Source organism: Dendronephthya gigantea, unplaced genomic scaffold (assembly GCF_004324835.1).
Source record: "Dendronephthya gigantea isolate DGI-Jeju-01 unplaced genomic scaffold, DenGig_1.0 000007F, whole genome shotgun sequence".
In the NCBI taxonomy this organism is placed as follows: Eukaryota; Metazoa; Cnidaria; class Anthozoa; order Malacalcyonacea; family Nephtheidae; genus Dendronephthya; species Dendronephthya gigantea.
The window spans coordinates 1609870-1635084 of record NW_021163017.1 but is presented as its reverse complement, the minus strand read 5'-3'; the positions used below and the strand labels follow the sequence as shown (position 1 = coordinate 1635084).

The following is a 25215-nucleotide window of genomic DNA, read 5'->3' as shown; positions in this document are numbered from 1 at the left end:
GTGAATAACACAAATAATATATCCGCATTAATTTCAGATATTTATGTGCGCGTTCTTGGTTTGATAATCGTTTTGGAAATTCTTACTACAGTGCATATTCAGTTCTTCTCACGATATTTATTAGGCCGCGCTTAGTCCAGGTTCAATGAAAACCATTCAAAGACACTGCGTCCACACATTACAGTCCTGAAAGTGCAAACTTTGTCCTTACAAAGTTTTGAAGTCTTATCACGTGCACTCGTCCTCGTCAACTTGCTCCTTTCTGTCGACATCGACAGGTAGAAGGTCTCCCCATTTAGCGCGATGCCGTACACATTTGTATATCTCACTATAAAAGCGTTAGGAAAGAATTAAATAGGGCTTAACAAATGAACATAGTCCTGAAGGTATTTTGTCGTTATTCTGTCGCTAGTACTAACCTGTCTTTGCGTTTTGTCAGAATTTTCTGTCCCAAAGTACCTGAAATAATTCAGTTTAGTATTTTTAGTTATTCGGTCAAATGTTGAGTCTGTGGTAGTAATCATGTTCAGTAAATCCTAAATACACGAATTTAAGCCTTGAGACTAGATTAGGATTAGACTTAACTCTAATCAACCATAAACCTAATCCTAACTCAACCTCTAGGATTAAATTCAGTTAAATGCGCAATCCAGAATTATTTACATCGACTGATCCGAGCTTACCATTTTTGCTGCAGAAGTCGCAAATCACATGTTTCTCTCGCAAACGGACAGGACGCACTAATCTCGCCCAATCCAAATCTAAACGAGGAGAAAAACATGACAATCCTGTTCTATTTCGATAGAGATTGCATGCGGTTTAGGTGCTTAAAGGCTAGTTTCCACTCAGGAAAAATCTCCTTTGGATCGGAACGGAGAGGAAAATTTCCTTTGTCGGTGAGTTCTCAGGCGGCGTTTATACAAAGGAAACTTTCCTGTCCTGTCCGATCCAAAGGAGAATTTTTCTGAGTGGAAACTAGCCTTAACATTGGAATATTTTTCCAATTCGAACTACAGCTGACGTAACCATTTTAATGTATTAAAGGAATTGAAGGTGCTTAGTAACATAATATCATCTGACTTTAGGTTGTGCGTTCAGTGCCTAGTTAACTCCAACTTATAACTTCTGTTTATCCACGGAAATATACTCTCGCCATATTTTTCAATAATATTAAACCGTCGTTATACTCCAGATGCATATAGCGTTCACCCGTAGTGCCCACCTTTCGGAGAGCGTTCCCCTTTGCGCAGCACAACATATGAAAACATTTCATTGTAGCAGCCATACTTCTTTAGACTTGTGGTCCGCTGACAGAATAAAAACAAAATATATTTAAAAGCACTTCCGCGGACGTTTCGCAAAGTTATTACACTATAGGGACCAAACCAGCAAAGAACAAGGCCTAACTCCACAAAAGTTATCACAGGCAAATTGTTGCCCTGGACAAAACAGCCTACATATTACAAGGCTTCGGTCATCAATTTTGTCGAACGCTCAAGATATTAAAGAAATCGGTCAAGGTGATAATCAGCGGTTATACACTACAAGAAACGGCCGGAAAGGAAACAGCTGCTCTTCATGGGATGGTAGGTAAAAAAGTGATAAGGTTTGAGACACTCGAGATGACAACGGCCGAGTTTACTGGTTAAAGAACCTGCAGTGAATGTCCAGTAAATCATAAGCAGATCATACCTGAGCGAAAGACAGCTGTACACGTTGTTCGAAGTTGCAAGGATGGTCACGTGTGTTAACATCAGATCGAGGACATACGAATTCATGTGGGCACTAAAGAGGTGAACGGCAATATAGTCACACGTTAAGTAATCTTAATCCTAACGCTGATATTAACAACTACTCCCAAATCTACGTTTCTAATACAGAAATATTAAGACCAAATTTTTTAACACCGGCGTATTATCATAGACTTACCGGGGAAAAAACAAACCCCTGATCGTCATATCCATCTGTCCAATAGTGTTCATCTGTCGCTGGATTCTCGATCTGTTTGCCCTTTGTGTACAAAACAGGTTTAACATTATAGTGCATGGTGTTATCTGGGAAATAGCATCAGGGACAGGTGTATCGAAAATCGTCATTTGCTTACTGCGACTAAATCTCTAGCTTGCAGAACAATGTCAAATCCTTCGTTATTTCCTTTTTCGACGATTACCTAATGCGAATAAAATGTGTTTGCGTATAAACCTTGGTCAAAATTGGCATTCATTTATCCCTGTGGCATGCAGCTCCCAGGGGTTCCGGGTTCATTCAAATATTTCTATCATGGCCGTGATAATTTCACGTGCAGAATCCACCAAAACCTTAAACCTAATCATCTAGATGAGTGCTAGGGTCAGCCTTAAGATTGAAGTTAGCAAAGGTAATATAGAATTCTCGACATGGAATTATACATCCAGCATTATCCGCTTCAAAGTGCTACTAACTAGGAATTGGTTTGTTTTCCTCCAAAGACTTTCTAGGAATTCCAGCCTCGTTCTGCTAAAGGGTATTTCACTTAAGGAATACGACGCCAACACTATGTCGTACGTGACCTAAATGATAGAATGGTTTTGAAACAACGTATATAGAATAACAAGACGTGGACTCTTAATAATGCCGGGCCTGGCCAGCCGGATCTGAAACGAGATGATTAAACGAGGAGGATATAACAATATGAGGTTTTGAATAACTTCCCTGTGATAGAACGAAGCTCAGAAATGCGGCAATTCGTACCTTATCTGTGACTGGTAAATATTCTTTAAAGTATATTCGAGGTATATAATGCGGTGTCCTATATCCTTCACTACCTGCCGATAAATCGAATGATTGATTATCATTAAAACAATAGATAAATCGAATCTTTGATTATCATTATAACACTAGATAAATCGAATTTTCGATTATCATTTTAACAATAGATAAATCGAATGATTGATTATCATTATAACAATAAACAACTTTGCAGGAGATTGAGTTCACGAATCATCGTGAACAGTCGAATGATTCGTGAAAAGGTAATAAAGACTTATCTCGTGACAAGTCAATGAAATACAAACACTTTCCGAATTTGCACGTCAAAAAAATATACGAAAAACAATAGGCAATAGCTTAACCTGGGAGGGGAACGTTATCTATGGGGATGGTTTTTATTGTCAGAAAAGAATAGCATGGGTATCTATTCCACTTAAACCATAGACAATAAATAAGGTGTGTTTTATCCTTTCTGGAAATATTAATTCGATTACGCCATTGGCTTTGCAAGTTTGAAATTGAATACTTCAGAAACTTCTAAATTACTTCTAAGCAGATATTCAGCCGTTTCGTTCATGTCGTGAGAAACATCGACACATTGATAAATCTTGATTGAAGCCTTCCACAATTCATGGGCAGCCCTGGAATTGAAAGTTATGTTTTGCAATAATTTGAAATCAACCTCATTTGAGTTAGGTTAATGTTTAATGATGTCATACCACGTGGCAGTTCCTACGCCTGATCCAAAGTCCAGCACGGTTTCTGGATGGAAATCTTTTTCTCTCTTAGCAATCTACATGTCGGATGTTATGTTTAAATTTTGTTACGGTACTATACAATTATACAGTTCATATGATTTTATAGTCAATTTCTTGCATTTCCATAAATTTTTGGGACTCAGTTTCCGAGATTTTTTTTCAAAGATTTCTCAGTCGACGTGTGAAACATATTGTAAAATGTACTAATAATTGTTCGTATAGACCATAGATATTAACTTGCAAGTGCCACAAGATATAATGAAATTCGTGTTACAAGATATCGGACTTGATGATGCATAGGACCTTACTTCATGTAACACTCGTAACGTTGCTCCGTAAGTAGCAGGTGCCCGACCAGCAATGTAGGCTGCTGCCTCCCGCTTCTGATATCTAAGATAGAGTAATCGCAGATCACTGTGAACGTAGAGTTTAAGATTGCATGAGTTTAACATGAATCAAGTTTAGTGAAAATCGTTTTCAAAAACGCGATTCGTAGAACAGGAGAAAGTTTTATATCCGAGGCGGCGTAGCACAGCATGTGTCAATTGTGATGGATGATTGCAGGATGAATGGAATTTCAAATCAATGAAAAAGGAAGTTCATTTTAGCCAGGATCTTCGAAATTTCATATAGAATGAATGTACACACTATGTACCGTATTAATTTGTACTCCTGTATCTTTGGTTTCCTCGTGACAGACACTCGAGCTGGTTTTTCAGGATGTTGCATTTCATCCATTGAATGCAGAACATCAGGTTCATTTCCGTTCTTATCGAGTCTTACAATTGTATCATTTTCTTCAACTTCAGTATTTTCTATACATTAAAAATTGTAAGTAATCCAGGCAGAATGGCAACTATGCCGTAGTCGTAGAGCGTTTGCACGAGCGTTTCAAAAACTTTAGGCACATATACAAAAACGAACCAAATGAGTTTGTATCATTGCATATCTTCAAATCATGTACCATTTTCTAATTGTACTTTTACCTGAATCACTATTCACTGAGCATGCTCACAACTAATTAGAGCGAGCTAGTTGATAGGGTGTGAGACACTGACACATTTATATCACATCATTAACATAAGGAAAGAACATTCACACAGGAAGAAGATATAAGGCCATATAGCTGATATACTGTTTGATATGTCGTGTTTGAAAGAAAATAGGCAAATAACAAATGTCTGGTGGTGAATCTCTTGTGCAAGCAAGAAGCCATGACAAACCTCTTAGCTGCTTTCTAGCGGCCTTGGCTTCCTTGTATTTGGCCCAGGTCCTCTCGGTCGGTCTTCCTCGATTTTGTAAATGCTTTGAGAGCTGGACGGCATCTTCTAACAGATGCTTTCTTGGAAATTCTAACAAATTTGGTATATTGCAATATCCCTGTGAACTATGCAATAGGATGACAAATGACTACTTCCGAGTATACTTATAAAAAAAACAAGCAAAATAATCTAAGGCTTACTCCGCAAATATTCATTGAGATTTTTTTCCAATTGTGGAGGTAGATTGATTGTCCCCAAGTGATAGAGACCTGTTGTGTTCTTATCATGTTTCATGAAGCCATCTTTCTCTTGAGTGTAGCCCCATTTGGTTGACTCAAATGCCTCCCCATCTTTTACTAAGGGTCGATTGCCTGTCTCGCTTGTGCAGTACTGTAAGTTTAAAATGAGTTCATTGGTTTTTGAGTGGCAACTTGTTTAACCCAATCAGATTACCATGTCACCATGCCCCCTCTATTAACAATTTTCCAGAAGTGAAATATGCTTACTTCCTGGATGTATATAAAATATAGTTTTTATCATATGACAACTTGCTGGATATCAGTGATAGCCAACAGCTATGAGTACCTCTTTTCAATTTAACACCTGAGTGACCTGACAATAAGCTCTAGTTTTTATGTTAAAAGAGTTGAGTTATGACTTGTGATAGGGGGGGGGGTATATGTAGGTCATTAGAGATGTACACAGAGAAAACGAAGTAATAAATTAGAGTGAGGGCCAAGTGTAAGTTGTATGGTCTTAGGAGTAACACCAGCTAGGCGAGGTAAAAAGCGCATCACATCAAAGGCTTAACCTGAATACTCTTTCATTATATGCAGTTTTCACTTCGCCTAGCCGGGATAACTCGCTCCATGTAAACAGGCCCTTAGTTAGGGAAAAAATATTTTGGTATCCTTTTCAGGCATTCGACCCCACCCAAATACCAAAACCCAAGTTCCCACTTCCCCTCTCTCTCTAAAGTGAGTACATATAATAATTTTCAAATTTAAATCTATACCAATGTCGAATGAAGATATTAAAAGAATCCCACCTTCACAAAAAGGTAGTCGACTCTCTTTAGACGTCTTCCAACATTAGAAAAAGAATATAACTTGGGAAGATATAAACAGGAACGCATTTTAAAGAATTTCGTAGAATTAGCAGTTGCAGTTCTTAATTAGTGCTACCACTTTGAAATTTGAAATTTCCATCAAAGTGGAAACTGCAGGAGACCCCAGGGAACCTTATTGGGAACCCTAGGTTCTTATGTTACAGATAATGTTAGCACTTTCCGACAGGAAAGCAAATCCTCAAATTGAAACGACGGATAATCGAGGTTTATTAACAAATTACAATAAAGAGGAAGCACGCTCTGAGAGCTCGCCATTCGCCAAGGCCATTCGCCAGTGAACTGTCGTGCTCACTCCAGTGAACTATATAGCTCAGTGGCTGACTCGAAAGTGGCGGTGAATATAAAAGTTGAAAAATTCTCAATTTTTCTTTGTTTTCGTTTGAAAAATGTGGCTATAACGTAACAACAATGTACATATTTAACCGTTTAAACGCTAGCAGACCTTCTCAGCTTTAAGCAGAGACTGTAATCGTAGCAAAATCATGCAAATCTATTGAGATTCAACGTGATCTTTGGTTTTATCATGTCGGGCAAAGGTCGATTCGCAGAGAAAGCTCCGAACCTCGGGGAATTTCGCTTTATCGGCGGAGGCGATGGTGATCATGAAGGCTCTCTTGCATTCAGCGATATTTCTTTTCCATCGCACGTCAGCGATCTCGAATCGTTTCATTCGGATTTGGATGTTAGCATCAACAGCGTGCAATCGAGAGAGAGTATGTCTGCCGCAGACGATGATCGTGAATCCAGTCGTGAGCAACTAGAAAGGCGATCTCAAAGTGGAGGAGACAATCGGGAGAGTTTCGGGTACTTTACATACAGTGTTTTATAGTGTACATAAAAATAACAGTATTAAGAGGTGATTAGCAATCATCAATGGAGCCTGTGGGCACCCAATGCTTGGGTACACCCCTTTCACCACTCCCCTGCCCATACCGATTTGCCAACAGCACTGTATGCTGTCCCATCTACAACAAGAGGTTTAAACCCTTGAATGCAGCCAACTATATTGTAATAATTAAAGTTATCTTCTCACAAATACTGGTCGTTGGCAGCAGCCAGTACTGGGTGATTGTCATCAGGCATTGGAGAGGGTAAAATACCAAGCAATGCTAGCCATTTTACCATCTGAAATGAATATGTATTGTTTGCTCAATTTGTATGATCATTTTGTCTTTATGAATCATACAATTTCTTAGGAAACTACCAGATCTTCCTGAAAAGGCATCTGAAAATGTCGATGTTTTGCTAGCTGCTCTTAAAGCCGCTACTTTGCAAGGTTAGTTTAGTAGACAACTTGTATTCAAGTTCGATTAAACAGTTACTTTGATTTGCACATTATCACTGTAGGCTGGCTGCATGTATAGAGTTACGGTAGTTTTGTTTGCTTGACATTCTATGTATGATTTAAAAACAATCAGATTCAAGCAGTGAAAGAAGTATTGATTCAAACAAGTCAGGAAGTAGTAACTCAAACCAGGACAGCACAAGATTTATAAGCAGAGAATCCTTTCCTGAGAGTGTTCTGGCAGAAGCCTCACAAAGGTGTGTATTGATCATTATTATTGCAATGCTATCAATACTCCAGAGTCTAGTTCTTCTTGTGCAATCATATGCATGATTCTCAAATATCTAGGGTTGAAATTTGTCATGACATCTTAAATGCAAGATGGGGATATAGCTATATCCCAAGGACTCTGAGAAACAAAATTGAGTTTACAGAATGCTACAGAAAATTGAGTTTACAGAATATAATGTTTGCATGTGTCTCAGCGTCTGTTTCTACTGACTTTCCCAAATTTCACAAGTAGCCTCTTTAACTTTGCGGAAATATCTTTTACCAAGCCAGACCTATCCTAAAATAGTCCGTGGTGCGAATGTCTTTTGCTCTAAGTAGTTTTAACCTACCTGTAACAAACCTTTTATAGTTGGGTAAAAGAATCAGGCCATTTGGGTGAAGGTATGCCTGCAGACAAGCCACCTTCGGCGGGCAGTGAGGAACGCGATACGTCATTGGTTAAACCAAGTTCAGATTCCAGATTGTCCGAGAAATTTCTCGCGCCAAGTAAAACGCCAGACAATGGTCGCAGCGGATTTTTTGGCGCCGATAAATCTGACCGAAGTCCGTGGTCATTCAGCGGGGATAGCTTGTGGTTCCAGACCCCAACGCCTGCTCGGCCTGGGGATTCCGTTGTTGTGGCTAAGGTATCATGTAGTAATGTTCAAACTCATGTTATAGCATGTTATATTTTTCACTGTGCCACAAGTTCTAACGTTCCTCGCCGTTCATATGATTTAGAATTTATCAAGCTGAACTAAATAGTTCGATCCAATATACTATATACGAAGGTCCTTCTAGTTTGAAACGTCGAGAAGTGTTTTTGTCTATTTTAGGCAGTTGTTGATATAAACTAAATAGTAATTATTAATCATTTTTAAACTCTCAATGCATTTACCATGCACATGCAACGGCTGTGTATGGTTGAAAGTTAAATATTTTTGTTCCGTCTAAAAAAAGTCAAGTAATTATAGTTTTTTAAAAACCATTGTCAACGACAACTTGTTCGCATATTTCAAAAACCCGCGCTGGCCCGCATGTGAAATAAAATATTTAACAAACATCACGACGATCGCGATAATTTTTTTACTGACCTGAGACAAACTCAAATTCCATTTTGTAATTTTGTGTTTAACGATTATTCAGTACAACAGGCTAATTTTGAAATTTGACTTATGTAGAACGATTCCTTATCCAATCAATTATCCGGAGCAAAAGCCAAACCCTCTTCATCGTCAACACCAGTCGAAGAAAACCCGTCAAACAAGTCTTTGAATCAGTCAAACCAGTTTCCTGCAAGAGCTTCACTCTCCAACGATACATTTCCTCCACAAAAGGATCGATTGAGCGAAATGGATTTCAGTGTAGCAGCTTACAATCCTTTTGATGCAAGTTACGATAACGCTGGCTTGAGTGTGAGTTTATAGTTTGAGATGTCTATAGTTTGTTCATAATCAATATGACCCATGATATCATGTCGAGATCTTCAGGATTCCTGCTTATCAATATTTGAGCAGACAGTTGCCAGATTTAATCAATTGATACCATTAGACGATTGCTTCAATTAATGCAAAAATACTTTGTCTTTACATAAGTTTACAGAAATATGGGAAAAAAGATGAAGCAGTTTTGAAGTTTCCATGTCAGTGTGTATATTGACTGGGATTTGTCGGTGATAGTAAACCACTTTTTATAAAAAAAGAGTAGTGCTATATACGTCTGATTTGGAAAATTTTGCAAATGTTGGGTAAAAATGAATAAATAAACTACAAAGAATAACTCCATCAAGATTATTTGCAATTTTAGGGTGGCCTATCGACTAAACCATCGTCCGAAAGGAATACTAAACCAAGTTCGTCATCAACACCAGTCGGGGTTGACCCGTCAGAACGACTGCGTGGCCAGTCAAGCCAGTTGAAGTCAAACCTTGTCAAACCTTCCATCTCCAAAGATGTGTTCCCTTCACAGCAAGATGCAATGAGCAACATGGATTTCAGCACAGCCGCTTACAATCCTTTTGATGGGAGTCTGATGGACCGGGCTTCGAATGTGAGTTGAGAAATACGATAAATGAGCGTACCATTAATTCCTGAAAATCAATCGAATAATGCTTCTTGGGTTTGCTTAATTCCTGTCGAAATATATCATAAGTTCGCCATTATCCAATTTGACTTTTTTTGTGTTTTGGCCAGGCTCAAGGGATGGAAATCGGATCGAGCATGTTTGGAGGTTGGGGATATTTGTAATTTAAGAATGAATTAAAAATGTGTTTTTTTCGTTTAGCCAGCATTTCATTGCATGTTAATCAAAACCATTTTGTATGTAGATGGCGATGGATTTGTCGGTGATGATGCTCAAGATGGTTTTTCGTTTCAGACAGCAGGTATTAAGGTCTTCCTTACATTTTAAAAGATTTTGGGAATGGTAAACTATTTTTTAAACAGACTTACCGCCCAGGGTAGGCTGTCATTCCCGAAAACCTATTTTCAAATAGGAATCCGATATAAATATTTTCAGATGATGCTGCGAAACGCCTTGACCAGGATGAAAAAATTTTCGAGGAAAATCATCGTTTTGATAAGGAGGTATACAGACAAGTTTTCCAAAAACTGACTATCGTGTACACTAAAGGGTACTAAGACACCGGCAGGCAGTATTTGTTTTGTTCAACTTATTTTCTGCCGACAACTCGTTCACTGACAAGCAAAATGCCTGAGTAAAACATTGAATAGGGACATCTAAGGCCATTGTAAGATTTGATTGCATCTTTTTGTTCATTCTTCAGGATGCAATGATTGATGTTGCTGGAAAATCTTTTTCTTATTACATTCTTCCTGGCGAGAGCTCCCACAGGTCTCCATCCATAATCGGTGTAAACGACCCGAACGATAAGGGAGAGGTTAGGATTTCATTCGGCGAGTTTTTCGCTGCCAAGACTGGGGAACTGGGAAGATTGAGCGATGTCAATGAAGACAGACCAAGAGTAAGTGTCAAGATAAATAAGTGTCTTACTGTTGTGTTTATGCAAAATAGAAAATTTCTCCTCCTAAAATTCTCTGTAGGGACGGCGTCTTTACTGGAAGCCTTTCGGAAAATCATTCGATTGTTACAAGCGTTGCTTCTAATTCATTGTTTATTTTTAGCCTCAGTTCAGCGACACACGAGACTGCAAAGTGTCTCCGACCGCTATACCACCTCGTCAACTGTACAGACCATCGTCACCGGAGGGTAGCGAGAGAGATACTTCATATCAGCCTAGTTTTGCGGACTTGGACAAAGATCCGCGAAAGTGGGCTCGAAACGACCAATCACAAGCCAAGGAACATGTTGCCATGGCGGCTAGATCTTTGCCTTGTGGTGCTGAGGCTGACGATGAGAAGGGAAGAGGGACCCGCGAGGGGAAAGGGGCGGCAGAGGAAGTCCTCTAGAAAAGAAGATAAAGCTAGTACTAAAGATAAAGAGTGCGGAGCTAAAAGGTCTGAGGCCAGTTCAAAGGAACGTCAAAAGCAGCTACAAACAGGTGACAGTCAGGAGGAATCCCGTAGAAATTCGGGCGGTTTGGAGTTTAACGACTCCACTCTGGCCGCATTGCAGTTTTGTAAATCCAGCGAAGGATCCAAGCTCTCGGCGATGTCGTCCAATGAGCTCAAAAGTCTTTCGAAAACATTGGCGCGTGCGAATATAGATGATGCGCAAGAAATATACAAGGTCTTGGTAAATTTCATCAACAGCAAAGGCAATCGCCCGGAGGAAGTTGTTACAAGCACGCACCACTCCCCTGAAATAAGGGGTGTCGGTCATGGGGGTGTAGGTCAAACAGGTGGTTCCCAGGAGGGGGATACAATGACCTTTTATCATAGTGATACAAGCTGTGAGGTGTCTCCCACCGACCCGAAGTTTCGTACAATGTCATCTATATCTTCACCTCCTTTGGATACTTCGTCCCCCAAGAGTAGCGGGAGCTCCATTGGCGTGCAGACTGAATCCCACAGTGCGCAGGAAGTGACCACCGTACACACGTCATGTACAACTTCTGTTGTAACTTCGAATTTGAGGGAAGGCGTACCCGTCGGCACCCACCTCCCTGTTTGCAGCAGCGCAGCAGATGGTGTTTTTGAAACACGCACCAACGAATTGGTATCATCCAAGCAACATGGTGGTACTCCAGTGGTTTGTACCAGCAGCCCAGTAACATCTAAACATTATGCAAGCATACGAAGCCAGGCTACTAGTACAGCCACTAGCCCGGTATCTCCCATGCAGTACAGTAAACCAAGCCCAACCAACCCACCCGATGATGCAAATGTAATACCAGCCACGTCCGTCGCCAGGACATTAACCCCTGATCCGTACAACTATTCCACCAAAATTTCTCCTGGTGCGGCGCCATACGGAAGTCAACAATCTGTTTCTGCTGCGTCTGCAAGTGCAATTCTAACGGAGCGTCAAATATTGAAAGCTGATATCCGACCTTACTCAGACCCCAAAACGACGAGCTCGATGCCCTACCATCCGGGGGTCCCACGATATCAGCATAAAGAAAGGTTTTACCCCATTTCGCAACCGGGTAACCAAGAATCTCGGGTGGGAGACCCGTATTCAATACCAAGGTTCCCCGTCGAAACGACCCGTCATGCAAGTGGTCAGCAGTATTACCAACTCGAAAGCGTTTCAGTGGACCCGAGGGCAGGCTGTGTGATCTCAGGAACAAGCCGCACAGTCGCTGCATCGACATCGTCCGGCGATTTGCCAGCGCAAGTTCACGCTCTTCGCCATTCTGCGCACGCAAACGCCGTGGCAGATCACGCATTTGCGAGAAGGGTCAACACGAATTCGGAAGCCGGATACACCGCGGTGCCCGTTTCAAGTCACGCATTTCCTGTTGACGAGCACGTAGGTGCCGAGCCGAAGCACGTAATACCTATTCCAAGTCACGCTTTCACAAGAATGGACGTGGCAAAAGTTGCGGTAGATCACGCATCCACGATGCCTGCTCGCGCGATTGGTGGTCCAAGCCGTGAAATTCCCGTTTCACGCCATGCCGATTTTAGGTCGATTCGAACTGAGAGTGCTTTTTCAGGCTATACCGGCGATATTCTCGCTCAAAGTTGCCCGACCTCTAGTGCACCTGCATTTGCATCACCCAAGGAAAACGCTGAATTTGCATTGCGGGAGTTACAGCCGGTCGCGCCAAGTGAGCATGGTGGCCATCGCACTCAACCACATGTCCGTCAAGCTGTTCAATACCAGGATGGGCATATTCCGAGCCAGTTTCTGGGGGCACAGCCACCACTTTCTGCACCTCTTAGTACAAAGAATGCGTTCAGTTATCAGGATGGTGGTCAGGAGAAATACAGTGTTGTTGGTGGTGATTGTAATCGGGATGATAAACACGTGAGACGGCCGCATGGTTCTACTGGAGCTGTTCACAGGCAGGTAGGTTAAGCATAATGAAGTGCGATTCATTGAACCAGGTTTTCTGAGAGGACGAGGATTCAGGTGGGTGCTATTGGTAGAATAGGGAAGATAGGCCGGACTTGTTCTGAGGCAGTTAGGTTGAATGCACGATTATGTGGCAAGGTATAAGACCAGCTTCCCTGATTGGTGGAAGATCCAGGTGAGTACTGACGGTAGATTTGGTTAGGACGATGGAGAAAACTCTCAGTGTTTCCGGGAATCTTCATTATGACAACCCACCTCATTCCATCTTTCTACTTCTACGTTAGCACCTTGCCTCACCCTCATCCCATGCATTTATTGCAATCACAGGGTGAAGTTTGGAACAGTAGAACTGAGCGTTCGTCCCAGATTCAAATGGTGGTACCTCCCGTACTAGACTTCCCTGGCGTGTTGTGTGTTGGTACCTCGGCTGAAGCCAGTCTCTCCATATACAATCCGACATCAAGATGGATTAGATGTTCGTCAGAGATTGTAACTTGCACCATTAATGGCTTCAAGGTAACGTCGTTTTATTTAGCAGGATGAATAGAATGATACACATTCATGAAAAAAAAGGGTGAAGAAAACTTTATGTTTTGACGCTGGGTCTTGTCAGGGGCCTTCTGTCAACAAGATTGAAGAATAGATAACACGATTTAGTAAACGTAAACGAAAACAGATCTTTAAAGCTGTAATTACTATAAATGGAGATTTGTTATAGAAAATGTCATACAACGCTTGTAATGTGCTTCCGTATTTCAAAATTCAAATCATAGGTGGATTATCAAGAATGTCCTTTCTCTATACGGGAAAAAACGATGATAGGACCTAAACTGACAGAGAATATAAAGGTATGTCCAAAATTTCAAGTGTGTATTTCGAAGTTTGTTAATACTATAAAAGATAGAGTCAACTCAACCGTCAGTTCCATACAAATAGTCTCTTTCCACAGAAACTGATCCCCTGCAGGAACCAAAGTCTTCCTTGACTTACTGGGATTTACTTTCTTCTCTCCAGGTCGACTTCAAGTGCCTGTCTGCCGGTGTGTACGTCGCCGAAATGAAAGTTGTCTCGACCCCAGTTGCCTCGGCATCAGGCGACATCGAAACGTCTTCTGCATTCGTCAGTTTACAGGGCTTTGCTGAAGAACCGAAGATAGAGGTAAATTTCAATCTTTGGATGGTTTTGAAATGCGTAAGTGGAAAAATAATTAGGAAAGGTGGACATTTTCAGGAAGGGGGGGGGGGCGCATGTTTGTCAAGGGTTTATTTTGATCTTTACTTTATCTCTTGATGTTTTTATCGCGAGGAAAACACTGTGGACCTATATTTGGAAATTTTTAACTCTTAGATCATTGCTGACGAATTGAGGACGTTGGATTTTGGTGAAATTCATCATGGGTGCAAGAGTGTCAAACCATTGAGGATTATGAATAAAGGAATGACTGTTGTGCCACTGAAGATGCGCATTTGCTCAGTGAGTTTCGTTGTAGCTATTCACTACAAGTTTACTGTGGTTTCCTGCATGGGAGGATAGAGACCTTAACATACACCGAATCTACGACGTAGATGTGACAAGAAATCAGCCGGTAGAGTGTTAGGAACCAAGTTTTAAGTAGTTTTACATACAGTTCTGACCTTGTTTACCAAAAGGAGTCCATAATTTTTATTCCTGCTGTGAAACTGCTCAAATGAAGACAGTCGATAACTTTACGTCCGCCTCGTAGATTTGCATGGTGTATCTTAAGACCCATGCGAGGAATATGGCAGCTAGTATATGCGAATGTCCCTCTTTCCTTTACTTTCAGGATAATAAACACAATTTATGATTATGCATTATTATTTAATTACATTCGTGTAGAATTCGTCTCCTGGCATGTTCATATTTTCCAAAGCTAATACTCCTGAGGTTATTCCCGAGCTCGACTTGCAAAATACGACGTTGAAGTGTCTTGTACCAGCACGAAATGACTCGGTAAGTACAGTAAGCGATGGTCAGACTGTGGTCGTTCGTACCTGAAGCAGCGAAGTAAAAAAATGGCGGATACTTAAATGGACAATTGTAAGAATCATATGTATTTAGGTAGTTTACAATCTTGCTTCTGTTTTCAAAACATTTGCACCACAATCGTTATTTGTTCATTATATTCATCAATACAAACCAGCCAGTAATACAATATAGAAACGGCCAGAAGTTACAAAGTAAACAGGGAAAATGTGTCTGTCTTAAAAGTCTCTTGAAAGTTGTAGTAGAACCTTTGTAGCATCATGCAATCAAGATGACGTGTAATAACTGGCTATTAGCGAGTTTATGGAAGAATATATACGCGAGCTTCTTGTATTTTTGAAGGGAATTAAACCAGAACCTCTTGTGATCTGGATCGAACTTGCCGACAAGAATCAACATTGTGAGTAAATACATATACCATCGATATCTCTTTGTCGACGCTATTTAAGTTGATTTTTTTATGTTGCTTTCTTTAGTCGAGAAGTCAGATGAGGCCGAGGTGTTGAGCGCCGGAATTAACATACAGCTTGATGTAGGAACTGTCGCGAAGATTCTTGGAAATATTCAACTTTCGGCTATCCTGGGTTTTACCAAGATCCAGATACCCAAAGCCTTTCAGGTAAGCTTTACAGAACCAGTTGAATAATATTAAAAAACATAACAAAGATCAGACAAAAAAAATTGTATGGAAGTATGTTTGAAAAAATCCTCGTAAAACACCTGTTTGTCCAAACTTCGCACCCAAGATATTTCCTCGTACAAAAAACGTCCTGGGTACATTGACTTCACTGCATTTCTCGACAACCTGATCTTTTTTATTTCAAACAAGATGGCGATGTGCCTGTCCTCTCCAGTTGGAAAAAGAGTGTCTCGTGAATTTCCTTTCACAAACGCTGGAAACATCTGTGCCAATGTAGAACTGACCGTTCCAAAACACTTGGATGTTTTCTCAGTCACACCAGAGAAGTTCCAAGTCCGACCAGGAATGGTTAGTGTTAATTTATAGGCTTCGTGTTTTGCAAATAATTAAAGTGAAGTGAAGTAAAAGTTAACTTTTTGTACTTCCTAGGCTGTCATGGTTAAGGTTATGTTTACACCTTTATGCAAAGAGACCTGTGAAACGTATGCATATCTCTTTTATAATCTTGCTTAGATAAAATGCGAATTACTTGACCTTGTTTATCATTTGTCTTTGTTATCTTTTTTTCCCGTATAGCGTGATTCAAGTTTTGGAGCCAGATAACAGCAAGTGTTATGAAGTATTGCTAAGGGGCTCAGCGGTAGAACCACAACCCGAAATTGATGATGTGTAAGTTGCGATGAATTAGTTCTATAGATATATCTCAGGGATAGGTTTACGCAAAAACGATGTGTGGTACAACAACTGCTTAGACCTGAATAGCCATGGTAGTTGCCAAATATTTCATCGCGAGCAAATTTGAGAATTTCTTCCACTCAATAAATGTCTTTCCTATTTCATATATAGTCCGCCCATACTGAGTAACAAATCCTGGTTGTGTTGGACGGGTGTAGATCTCGGAAATGCCACGTATGTATATCCTCCATGTTTTTGAGCAACATACCATTTTGAAATACCATTGCCTTATGTCGAATGTGGAATTATTGATATTGCCGGAGAATGTAAGGGTTTAGAACATCAAAAACAATTTACCATCCAAATGAGTGTTTTTAAGATGGGACAGGGAATTATTGACCTCTCAAACGTATAGCCGTTAATTCTGTTTTTTATGTAAAATATATATATCCATTTGTATTGACGAGGACACTTATAAAGTCTCTCCGCGATTGTGCTTATTAGTATTCATCAATTTTAACCATCAACGTTGCTTTCAGGCACCAAAGACTCTTCTTGCTGAATGATTCCGCTGATCAACCGATTCACTTTCAAGCGATGATCCAAGGAGAGCATTCGGACTTTGAGGTCGGTTTTGCCCGTTTGGTGTTGCATACTTTGTATTAAATACAAAATTTTAACATTCATTTCTGTTTGTACCAGCTGTAAGCGATATACACTTTCACCTTATTTTACCTTTTCAGATTCAACGTATGAGATCTGAATTTTCGAAAGGTGGTGTATCGTCAGAGAAAATGGTTTTAAGACCCAAAGTAAGATACACTGTTTCAGCTCTGTATGAAATTGGAGAATTGCTATAGGCCATTTAATCGCTTTATAAATCGCTTAATTAATCGCTTAAAACGACTTCTCGAAAGAAAATATATTCCTATACTCAGAACAGAAGAACCACGCTTATCTCTGAGGAGACCATTAGGCTACTTAGAAGTAAAGCTCCCTCTTCCTCGAAATCTTTTCATTCTTTGGTTACTACACACAAGCATTAAAATGAACCTGTCAAGCATGTACATAGTCAACCTGAAATGTAAAACGGTGAATACTGCTCAAGAAACTAATTGCAGATTTGTAAACGTCGTTTCGTTTTAGGAAAGAATGCCAATTTACGTGTTGTTCGCCCCGTCCTCATTTGGAGTCTTCAAAAGTGCCTTGGTTCTTAAACCGGATCGTGGTCCTCGGTTTCAAGTAAGTGAAATTATCTTTCCCATGGTTTTGATCAAGACTCTCACGACTATATATAGTTGTGATGTTGATGTCTAAAATTTGAAGTAATTAAATCAAGAAGATTCACTCCAAGGGGTTATTTTCTTCCAGATACCGTTGTACGCGTATGGCGGGAAAAGTTGTCTATCGTTCGTAGATCTGAAAAAGACAGCGGAAGGCTTCGATGCTCCACTGGGCGAGGTACAGTGCAATAATGTCACATCACAGGGTTCTGTGTTGAGTTCGGGTGAACAGCCTTCAGGGCTTTTCAACCAAGGACTTTTCAATAATGCAAAAACCTTTCAAATAGCAAAACTATCCAATAATATGTAGTAAGATCTTAGGGGATTTCAGATTTTTTCAAAGACTGCATAGTCTGAGAGATTTTCAAGAGTCTAAAGAAATAGTGCTTCTCTCTTTGTAAACATATGAGTGATGTGGGCTTATTCCAGGTTTCGCTTGGTCGTCGTAACATACTGAAGATTACTGTGAGGAACACTGGAAACAGAGCTGCCTTTGTTAAGGCCGTCTGTTTTGCTGGTAAGCTTAAATAAACATCGCTGAATATCGTGACAACTTACACGCGCTACCTCTCTGCATCATCAATCACCCCCTTTAACCAACCATGTTTCTTTATGTTAAGACTTTCAAATTCGTCTTCACTATCATCAGACACATCTTAGTATTGTTCCAAGCGAGTTTGTTTTGCCAGAAAGATCTTCGAAGGTATAATCACTGATTGGTTGTATAAACAACATGTTTGACCAAGATAATTTTAAAAAAGCGTTTCCATACGTATATTTGTCTTCTTCGGTTTGATTTCATTCTTGGATGTTCATATAGGAACTTGTGATCGTATACCAGCCTCTACAGCACGATGCTAAAGCATGTCAATACGAATCGAAGAGGGTAGCAACTGTCGTGTTTTACCATGGAGATGAAGTCCTCAGACAATGGTATAGAAAGTAAGTCACGGTTATTTCTCCACTGCATGTGCATGAGAACGTATTTTTTATCGATATATGTACTACATCGTACTTGCTTTAAATGACGTGAAATGAAACGTCTCGGGTGTTGTCAGGCTATTGAAAGAACCATCCTTTTGCCATTCTTCAGGCCCATTTACACTTACGATTTTTCTGTGGTTTTATGTGCGATTTTCTTCTTTTGATCGATGCGAACAAGTAATAAGTTACGAATGCTCTGATATGTGCGACCTCCTATTTGAATATCCGTAACTAATTCACTCGTTCACATCTATCAAAAGAAGAAAATCGCACATTTTTATGTAGCTAAGTGCAAGTGTAAACAGGCCTTTATGAAAATTAACTTGTATATGTATGTACGGTGAAGTGAATGGCTACCTTGAAATATTAATTGGCAAGGGCTGGGGCATGCAAAAGCTCACCATCAAAGCGTAACAGTTAAAGCACTGGCCCGATTGCAGATAAAACGGCATCTTTTTTTTCTAAATTAATTTTTCACTTGTTGCGATGTACTGAGAACTTGTACTGACAACTCGACTTCTAGTATTTGATTATTGTTTCTTGAAGAAATCTCAGTAAACAAAAAGGGATGAACGAAAAGCATGCAAGCGGAAACTGGAGGAATGACGATATTCAATTTGATAAGATTTTCCAGGACGAAAATTGTACCGCTGAAGGTTAGTGAAATAAATTCTTCAAAAGACGTTGAAAAATTACAGTGGTTATAATGACAACAGTGCTTTTATATGCATTGCCAGGAATTAATTAATGCAATAAATGCACTATACACATTTTTTTTATAAACGCTAAGTATACAGAGATAGCTATTAAACATGCGAGTGGTTGACCAAAAAACGTTCTAAAAAGCCAAAAGCTCTCCAGCAACTAAAGCTATCTAGTGTAATTTGTCAAAGCATTAAAAACGATTTAAAATGGCCGCCAAATACAGGCGTGTTCATATGGCAAAGGAGTTTTATTTCCATTAAGAGTTTACTCTTTATACATTCTTTATCAATATTGTCTGCCATTGTTATGATTTTAATACTTTCCTCTATTTTATTTCCTGGTTTCAGTAGACTTCGATTTCCCTGATCTGGACAACTACGAGCGAATATTTGACAGCCACGTTTCGCAAACGTTCGTCAACCTTTTGGGTGGAAGCGAGAAGAACGTGGTGCAGTCAGATATGGGCGAAGAGAGTCTAGTCATGGCTACACCGAGGAAACGATGTCTGGAGCCTGAGACCGAGAAAAGCACTGTTGCCAAGGGCGATATCGTCACTGATAAAAGAACAGGGAATACAGGTATTTGTTTAAGCCACTGTTACACGGTGCAATTTTTCTTGCAACTTGCAATGCAATCCTACTTTTAAGAGATGTAATTTAGTACAGAGTATTCAAAAAGTAAGGCTAAGAAACGTACATGGAGTGTAATAAAAGTTTCGTAATGGCCAAATTTCTATCTCACAATAGTAGAATTGCATTGCAAGTTGCAAGAAAAATTGTTGCACCGTGTAACAGGGCTTTACACTGTGCATATTCAAATGCTCCTCCCTCTCCTAGATTGTAATCTATTTCCAACTATTATCATTGATATTTTTAATCTAGTTGAAATAAACACAATATTAATCTTACATTGCAGTGATAATAGCAGACATATTGCTATACTGCTACACATTCTAGAAAACAGTTTCAGATTAACATAATATGCTATTTGATGATTTTTGTGCATAATATATTGGTAATCATTGTTCGTCCGGCAATTTAATTAACTTTCCAAATTAATGTTGTTTTTAGACAAAGATGAAAGTAGTGTATGGTCGTTAATACCAGAACAAATCAGCTTAAAAGTTCCTGTTAAAGGTTTGAGGCTTGTAAATTAATTATTATATAAAATTCCACGGCTTGCTAAATTCTGAATTTTTCTACTTCTCTATTCTTTTCAAGGCTCGTCTGATTCAACAAAAAAGATTCAATTGTTAAACTTCTCTGATAGACAACTGGAGTAAGTTTTAAGATATTTTCATAATGATTCCGTGACTTAGAAAAGCTTTCTTACCAGAATCTTCTGTTACCTTGCGATAGGTTCGAGTTGATCTGGCCAGCCCATTGCATTGCTGTGACACCTCACACTGGAGCAATAGCTCGAAAGTATGAACAAACCAATTTAAATTCGCTCACATTCATTATTATAGAACAGATCGAATCGTGAAACAAATAAAATTTATACATAATTAACTAGAAAGTACAATAGACCTTTCTTATAATGATATCAAACGCGTAAAGTCTGATGTTACACGAAATTTGATTGGCTCCACAAAGCTATCGAGCCAATCAAACTTCGTGTAACATCATACTTTCCGCGTTTGACGTCATTATGAAAAAGGTTTATTGTCTTTTGTTGCACTGTTCTGTAGAAGTCAAACGACCATCAACATCAGCGCCTGGGGCAGTATTTTGAAGTCTGGCGTGGATTTACCGTGGTCCGGTACGGCTTATGTGAAATGTGATGGGGAAAAGAAGGTATACTGTTGAAACATCAGAGAGCTTACGCCATTGCCAAGAGTACGAGATTCGTACATTTCTCGTGTTGTTTGCTTTTGAATATGGGTTGCTGACGAATTTCGTACTTTTAGCTGTAACTGTAGTCACTTCTCTAATTCTATATCAGGGCATCTGGGCTATAAGCTAATATCACTTATTGGAGTCTTCGTGTATTCTACCTTTAGGCTATAGCGATCCAGATTCACAATCCACTAGTGAGTGACAATTCACCAGCGCCGAGTGTTATCGATAAGCCACTGTCCATTGTAAAATCTGGCAAAGATGAACCACGTTTGTCTCAGACCTATACTGCTTTCGTGAAGCCTTTGAAAGCAACTCAATTGTTGAAAATTATACCAACGCTAATCGATTTTGACGAAATTCAAGTGAACAAAGCGTCGTGTAAGTAGTTCCATTATAGATACACAGCTATCAGCTCCCATAAGCGGTGTGTAAGTCCTTTATATACAAATAATAGACATAGAATGCTTACTGGTACCTCCTCCCTTATAAAATTTTGTCTCCAAAGATGGCGTATTTATAAAGGCACAGCATGAAAACTGTGGGAGACGTATTCGTGATAAGTTTACATTCTATGTCTACTGTTTTTATGGTTCTATGATGCCCCTTTAATTCGAGAAGATCCTTGCTGGACCTCCGCTGAAATTTTTCTTATCTCACACTGCTGATAAAATAGAACAGACTGCTGTGTTTCTTTCCCTAAATAAATTAAAAATAACAATTCGAAACTAAATTATAAGGTGTACAGTACTTTTTAGCAGCTTTTACACTTTCTATTTCAGGTTCAACCGTTACAATTGAAAATATTTCAACATCATCACTAAGGTGGAAAATTTCGTCGTTTGCGCCAGCCTATGCAAAGGTATTGAGCCACGCTGACGCCATTAAGTTGGACGAAGTTACCTCAGATATATCTCGTTACCTCAGATATATCTCGTTACCTCAGATATATCTCGTTACCTCAGATATATCTATATACTCACGTGCCCCTGTCGTAAAATTTTAGGTGTCCGATGCAAGTGCAGAATTGCTCCGTGCAACCTACCCCGTATTCAGTTTCTCTACTCAAAGTGGTTTCCTACGAGCAAATCAAATTGTGAAGGTTTGTTTTCGGTGTAAACGTCGACCAAAGTTAGGAAATTGTAGGAGCTTGCATGAATTGTAAAACTTATATCGCATTTTTCCTTTCGTTGAATTGGTTTTTTTGCGTAGATTCAAGTTGAATTTCGTGCTAGAGACGCTGGAGATTACTGCCAAATATGGGACTGCCAGGTGTGTTTTTTAATGGTATCCACTTTTGATTTTCAAATGCAACGATTCCTTTACTGTATATATTATACTCCACAAGTGTAGACTTCCCCCAGCGGTGTAGTGGGAGGGAATAGAGAGAGAAAGAAAAATTCCACCTGTCTAGTTATTACTCGCGTGTAGCTATATACACTGCACGTGTTATTTTACACCTTGCCACTTTACAAAGTGTGATTTTACACCTTGCCATTTTTATTTTACAGACAAATCCAGAGAGTCCGTTAACTTCAACAAAGATTAAGTTAGAGCTCTCAGGAAAGGTAAATTCTCAAGATCTTCTCATGGGAGAAATTAAAAAACAGAAAAGCCAAATCGTTTGCCACATTTTTCCCACTTAATTTTCCCAAATAATATTCATAGGCTGTCGTGAATGATAGAACATCCTCTGCCGAGATGGAAAAAGATAAGAAAAGCGTTGAGAAAGGAAACGTTGGGACGTCCAGAGAGTCGCTGCCGGAGATTCCCTCGAAAGAAACGTAAGAAACGGAGAAAAAATTAAACTTCAATTGGGGAGTTGTCAAGTCTTCCTCCAAGGCCCAGATTTGAGCCCTTCCCACTTAATGTTGTCGCTATAGTTAGAGAACTTCTGTAAAATCCATTCTTTTTAGCAAAGAATCTCAAAAGGGGAAAGCTGTTGTTTATTTCCAGTCCGATAATGTGGATTTTCCCGATACAAAAGTGGGACAGACCAGCACAGCGAGAATAAAGATTTGTAACAAGTCGACCAGCGAACAACAGGTATGCTAAGCTTACTCGCTGTTAAGATCCACGGGTTTTTAAAATTGAACTAAAAATTGGCAGGAATTTTCTGTTATAGATTGCTGCTTTGCTAAAGGACCACATGCCGTTGCTGTTAACATTTCACTTAATTCTTATGTAGTTTCGAATCATCGCTTCCTCAGCGCCATTTTACATGAAGTGCACCAGCCTTGTTACAAAGTGAGTATACATTATATATGTTTATTGTTTAAACAAAGCTAACAACAAACACAGGAATGTATTTATTTACATGGCTTTTTAGGATACCAAAGGTGGTATGTGGAATGTGGAGAGAGGCCTGGGGCGGACCCTAACCCCAGTCCTTTCTCCACATTTCGACCTTTTGGGTATCCTAAAAAGATTTTTGCCTTTTTTGAGCTTTCGGCAGAAGCAAAATCAATGAACTCTAAGCAACCTGGAGCGATTAAAAGAATGAGATTAAAGATGTGCTAAAAATGGGGATTATAAAGTCAAAATAGTAAACAGAAATACTTAACATTGAACATAGTGTTTGTTGCCATATGTAATTAACCAATCGCGTATGAAAAACTCTACATTTAGTGAAGATCGATTTTGCATTTTCGAGCTAATTCTAATTTTTTTTATTTTTTAATATTCTTTTTTTTTTGCTGAAGTTAACTTTTTTTACTCAGAAACCCATATCCATTCATTAATATAAGTTTAATCATATCAAATCTCTGCTCAAAATTAAGAAGTAATTTAAATAGTTCCCATGCTGAAGTGTGCTTGATTCCAATGGCGATTTTATCTTAGTTACTGATCCAGTCCCGACTTGGAGTTGAAATCTCTTCTGGCTTTCCTCTCGCCCTAAACTTATACGCAAGTTTAAACCGGAGGTTGCATTTTTTCTATTTTCAGACCATCTCATTACTTGAAAATCCCCGTTTATTTCTCGCCCCAAGAAGCGGGCAAACATTACGAAGCTACGGTCGCATTTGAAAACATAAAATCTGGGGAAACACTGGACGTGAAGCTACGTGCAAATAGCGTTTGAATATTTCAAAAAGAAATGAAAATATATTTATTTATTTATTTAGCATAATTTATCATGGAAATGCAGTCAAAATTGTAGCTATGAACACCTCTGGTTTTGTGTTTTTGCCAAAGCCAACACAATATTAAGAGCTTTGACGATAGTTGGTCCTTACCGTCAGGGCCAGGATGTATAAACAAAACTGTCGATGCTAAAAACTTGAAAATCTAAACAGACTACTGTATGTAAGTGGGGTATTCAGTGTTTAGTCGCGTGTATATATGTTATATACATATTATTTAAATTTATTTTGATAAAAAAAAGCAAAGTACGTAAAAAAATGAAAATGCATGACATGCAAAAACAAATGTATATTACATAATTATATTGTCAAAAAATCGATCACCAAACACGGACTGTATATTTAATGATTCTTGCATTATTCCAATAGTTTTAGGTTTAGAATTTAATAAATGTTGTGCTCCCATAGAATTTTCGTACAGCGCGCGATGAATTGTAGATATTCAGTGTAGCTACTTTGTTGAAAAGTTGTTTAAAATTGTAAGAATTATGAAAGAAATGCCTCAATTTCCTAAAGGCAATTTTCTGCACAAATTTCACATTTTTGAAAGGACAACTTTTACTGAATGAGCTGCATATGCATGTTATACTTATAGCTACGTATATATCTTAGCTGCATATTTTTATTATCCCGAAGTGGCTGTGTACAGGGGGAGTAAAAAAACCCGGATACCTTTGAATCAGATTCAAATTAGCCGCATGCATAGCGGCTGTAATGTGACAGAAGTTGCCTTAAATATCTCATGGGTATACGAAGCATATCGAATAAGTGAATCCTTAATTAACCTAAAACATAAAGTTTGTTCCCTTTTTGAGTTAAAATACATGTAGTTCAATTGGTTTAAACACTTTCGCATTAATTAACCACGTCCTGTTGATTGTACACATGGGTCTGTCATGGAAATTGTGAAATTCCAGCCATAAGTTCGCAGCTAATTTGAATTTCAAAGGTGTCAGTTTTTTTTACTCACCCTGCACATGCATATAAGCTGCATATATGCGTATAATACTAATTTTAAAAACTAGAGCTAGTGAAATACAATACAACTA

General features: G+C 39.1%; 3 protein-coding genes across 3 annotated transcripts; 2 read left to right on the top strand and 1 right to left on the bottom strand.

Moving 5' to 3' along the window:
• Positions 1–18: 18 nt before the first annotated feature.
• On the bottom strand, positions 19–6056 carry LOC114517254 (methyltransferase-like protein 17, mitochondrial). The gene is made up of 16 exons (XM_028536920.1): positions 5817–6056; positions 4969–5158; positions 4730–4858; positions 4162–4321; positions 3815–3896; positions 3468–3541; positions 3295–3389; positions 2731–2804; positions 2442–2549; positions 2105–2170; positions 1930–2010; positions 1693–1785; positions 1223–1307; positions 684–761; positions 420–459; positions 19–328 (listed from the first exon to the last, which is right to left on the bottom strand). The coding sequence occupies exons 1-16, from the start codon at positions 5901–5903 to the stop codon at positions 229–231; spliced, it is 1542 nt and encodes a 513-aa protein (XP_028392721.1). The 5' UTR covers positions 5904–6056; the 3' UTR covers positions 19–228.
• Positions 6057–6224: 168 nt separating this feature from the next.
• On the top strand, positions 6225–10890 carry LOC114517088. Its single transcript, XM_028536733.1, has 11 exons — positions 6225–6701; positions 7094–7173; positions 7316–7439; positions 7823–8099; positions 8634–8867; positions 9259–9501; positions 9645–9681; positions 9779–9835; positions 9970–10037; positions 10238–10435; positions 10596–10890. The coding sequence occupies exons 1-11, from the start codon at positions 6421–6423 to the stop codon at positions 10878–10880; spliced, it is 1884 nt and encodes a 627-aa protein (XP_028392534.1). The 5' UTR covers positions 6225–6420; the 3' UTR covers positions 10881–10890.
• A 166-nt stretch (positions 10891–11056) lies between these two features.
• LOC114517087 (centrosomal protein of 192 kDa-like) lies at positions 11057–24393 on the top strand. Its single transcript, XM_028536732.1, has 34 exons — positions 11057–12888; positions 13222–13410; positions 13668–13742; positions 13909–14052; positions 14242–14367; positions 14752–14865; positions 15241–15298; positions 15375–15517; positions 15728–15886; positions 15968–16020; positions 16115–16207; positions 16385–16447; positions 16753–16840; positions 16957–17025; positions 17360–17455; positions 17585–17674; positions 17926–18013; positions 18117–18199; positions 18317–18438; positions 19027–19136; positions 19536–19763; positions 20256–20321; positions 20406–20463; positions 20544–20609; positions 20876–20981; positions 21188–21404; positions 21806–21885; positions 22030–22125; positions 22236–22295; positions 22535–22591; positions 22692–22807; positions 22940–23069; positions 23212–23270; positions 23970–24393. The coding sequence occupies exons 1-34, from the start codon at positions 11083–11085 to the stop codon at positions 24103–24105; spliced, it is 5244 nt and encodes a 1747-aa protein (XP_028392533.1). The 5' UTR covers positions 11057–11082; the 3' UTR covers positions 24106–24393.
• Positions 24394–25215: the final 822 nt, after the last annotated feature.

Coding starts and splice junctions, on each gene's coding strand:
- LOC114517254 (XM_028536920.1), bottom strand. CDS start 5,903: ATGCGTTCCTGTTTATATCTTCCCAAGTTATATTCTTTTTCTAATGTT. Junction 4,859..4,968: donor TCTCAATGAATATTTGCGGA/GTAAGCCTTAGA, acceptor CAAATTTGTTAG/AATTTCCAAGAAAGCATCTG. Junction 1,308..1,692: donor TACAGCTGTCTTTCGCTCAG/GTATGATCTGCT, acceptor TTATTCTGTCAG/CGGACCACAAGTCTAAAGAA.
- LOC114517087 (XM_028536732.1), top strand. CDS start 11,083: ATGTCGTCCAATGAGCTCAAAAGTCTTTCGAAAACATTGGCGCGTGCG. Junction 15,299..15,374: donor TGCCGACAAGAATCAACATT/GTGAGTAAATAC, acceptor TGCTTTCTTTAG/TCGAGAAGTCAGATGAGGCC. Junction 22,592..22,691: donor AGTTAGAGCTCTCAGGAAAG/GTAAATTCTCAA, acceptor TAATATTCATAG/GCTGTCGTGAATGATAGAAC.
- LOC114517088 (XM_028536733.1), top strand. CDS start 6,421: ATGTCGGGCAAAGGTCGATTCGCAGAGAAAGCTCCGAACCTCGGGGAA. Junction 6,702..7,093: donor GACAATCGGGAGAGTTTCGG/GTACTTTACATA, acceptor ACAATTTCTTAG/GAAACTACCAGATCTTCCTG. Junction 10,038..10,237: donor ATCATCGTTTTGATAAGGAG/GTATACAGACAA, acceptor TTCATTCTTCAG/GATGCAATGATTGATGTTGC.